The 2,816-nt window shown below is 36.1% G+C and overlaps 1 protein-coding gene across 1 annotated transcript; it reads left to right on the top strand.

Moving 5' to 3' along the window:
• The first annotated feature begins 289 nt into the window (after window positions 1-289).
• LOC110865937 (auxin-responsive protein SAUR21) lies at window positions 290-818 on the top strand. Its single transcript, XM_022115282.2, has one exon. The coding sequence runs from the start codon at window positions 405-407 to the stop codon at window positions 702-704; it is 300 nt and encodes a 99-aa protein (XP_021970974.1). The 5' UTR covers window positions 290-404; the 3' UTR covers window positions 705-818.
• The last annotated feature ends 1,998 nt before the right edge of the window (window positions 819-2,816 follow it).

Genomic DNA, 2,816 nt, shown 5'->3' with positions numbered 1-2,816 from the left:
GTAAGACACAATGACCCAATATGGAATTTTTGGTTGAAATGCCAAGACACATGCATGTGATATTGGTCCTCCTATTCACTAGTTAATGTGATAAGAACTCTGACCATATATATTTCCTGGTATAGTCCTTCTTTGCTTGCCAGTGGAGATTGGTGTCCACAAAAGCATCCATAATTTTATTGTAGGGACCCAAAACCATGTGCGTCTGCTCTATCCTCCATATGTCACCGTCTATTGTGAAATGATCATTATATCCTGTTCTTATATAAAGCGTTCAGCATTCCCAATACAACCACATCAAAACTCATCTACAACATCATATCTTTCACCAGGAAGCGCTACTTCGATTCTTATCTTCCTTCAACAACTTTTGTAAGTGAGCAGCCTCTCGCTTCCTTGAAAACATGGCCATACGTATTCCACGCATCAGTCAAGCAAGAAAAATTCTCAAACGGTCCCTCTCTAATGGTAGCACCACTCCTGCATCTATGGACATCCCCAAAGGCTATTTTGCCATTTATGTTGGAGAACAAGAGAAGAAGCGGTTTGTGGTGTCTGTATCACTACTAAGCGAACCTACGTTTCAGGAGCTACTGCATCCGGCAGAAGAAGAGTTTGGCTACAACCATCCAATGGGCGGGCTCACGATTCCCTGTAGTGAAGATGTATTCACAGATCTGGCTTCTCGTTTGGGAGCATTTTGACTTGTTTACATCTGTCTATATCTACAACAGTTTTGTAAACATCTAACCAGTAGGAACCATTTATAGTTGTAAATTTAGATCATTGATCCAGATGAATGAAATTTAGTTTGGATATTCTTTTGAGTTCATGGTATTCTATATTTTTATAACATGGTTTTATTTGAATAAGAAGCGAGTTAGTAGCTAGTTAAAAAGGTTTAACTGGATAGCTACACTGAGAATTACATGCTCTCACAAATTTAGATAAAACCTGACAATAAGAAGATGTTTATACCTAATCCAGATCCTGCCTTGTAAAAAGCATTGAAATAAAGGCAAGGTTACACATGTACGAGTCCCGAACTTGTTAACAATACAGACTCAGTTTAAATGGTTCTCCTGTTTGAAATTTCTATTAATATAATTACCATGGTCAAGGAAAGAATTCCCACTATAGAGTCTTAAGTGTTCTTAAATGAGCTAGCTAGTGTTTGAGGTTCACACAAACACCTGACTCGAACAAAAAGGCAAGATAGATGTAATGGTGGCAGTCCAGAATTTGAGATCAGCATAAACACTGAGCTTCAGAGATATTGAAGATAATAATCGCTAGCGCTCAACAACTTTACGAAACTTCTTAAACCTCCACGTTACGATGTAACGAAGGCATTCTAGAGTTTTTACTCATCTTATGTGTTGATCAACGTGTGTGAGGCAAGCAATAAACAATTTTCAGGAGGCTCAGGTTCCTTGGAAACATAACTCCCTAAGAAATTAAGACTGTATATTTGCTACTTTCAATCAGCATCTTGAATTAGAGGGTAATTTCCGTTTTGTTTTATATTTAAGCATCGATGTTAGTGGTTAAAGCTGTAGTTTAAACACTAGTTTGGATAACCAAGTCTAATGCAGATCACTGGGTGGGAGGACACAGTGTCCTACAAGTGATAATTGTTGACTCAATCATCAAGACAAAGCCATGTGACATTGGCCTTCTTCACTACTTATTCTACTCAAGGCCGTATAATTATTCATGTTGATCTCCTGTTTGGATTGTGATTGAATATTGATGTCCACAAATTCTTTATAATTTTATTTTCAAGATACAAGACCATGTGTGTTTGTTTTCTCGTCCATGTGCCCCTGTCTATTATGTACCTCATTATATCTTCTTGGTATATATATATATCATTCAACATGCACAATACACCCACATCTTCCTAGAAAATCATCTACAATATCACCCAACCAGAAGCAATACTTTGATTTTGTTTTCCATAACAAACATTTCCAAGTGAAACAGACTCACACTATCTTGAAAATATGGCCATCCGTATGCCTCGTATCATTCAAGCAAGAAAAATTCTGAGGCGGTCATTATCTAATGGAAGCAGAACTCCAACATATACGGACATCCCAAAAGGCTATTTTGCAATTTATGTTGGTGAACAAGAGAAGAAGCGGCACATGGTCCCGGTATCACTATTAAGCGAACCTTTGTTTCAGGACTTACTGCATCAGGCGGAGGAAGAGTTTGGGTACAACCACCCAATGGGCGCGCTCACAATTCCATGTAGTGAAGACGTATTCACGGATATTGCTTCTCGTTTGGGAGCGTTCTGACATGTATACGTTTGTCTTTATAACCGTAGTTTTGTAAACAGCTAACAATTAGGAACACTTTATAGATAGATGTAAATAGAGAATTGTTCCAGTTGAATGAAATTTAACTTGGATGTATTTTTGAGTTGAAGGAATCTTAACTTTTTTTAATTGCTGGTTTTCTTAAAAATACAAAGCTTGTGATCAGCTAGAGATAAAGGAAAACAAGTGGATGCTTACAAAGTGAGTACGTTTCTTATTTTGTCACTCAAACTGAGTCAACTAAATTTTACACCAAACAGTTTTTTTTTTCAAGTATTAAAAAAATAGACTATAATTGGTTTGGTGATTAAAAAAAATATTTTAAAGAAATTAAAATATAAAACATTTATACTAAAAAAGCGATTGGAAAAAATAGTTATAAAAAATATTAATAAAAATTTAGAAAAACATTATAAAGATTAAACTGCCAAAATCGAACATGAGGTTTGGGCACTTTTAAGATCCATCCAAAATACCCCTCATTTAACG

Source organism: Helianthus annuus, chromosome 6 (assembly GCF_002127325.2).
Source record: "Helianthus annuus cultivar XRQ/B chromosome 6, HanXRQr2.0-SUNRISE, whole genome shotgun sequence".
NCBI classification, from domain to species: Eukaryota; Viridiplantae; Streptophyta; class Magnoliopsida; order Asterales; family Asteraceae; genus Helianthus; species Helianthus annuus.
This window is presented reverse-complemented; position numbering and strand designations above follow the sequence as displayed.

What these genes read in the sequence shown, in the direction of transcription:
- LOC110865937 (XM_022115282.2), top strand. Translation starts at nt 405, where the DNA reads ATGGCCATACGTATTCCACGCATCAGTCAAGCAAGAAAAATTCTCAAA.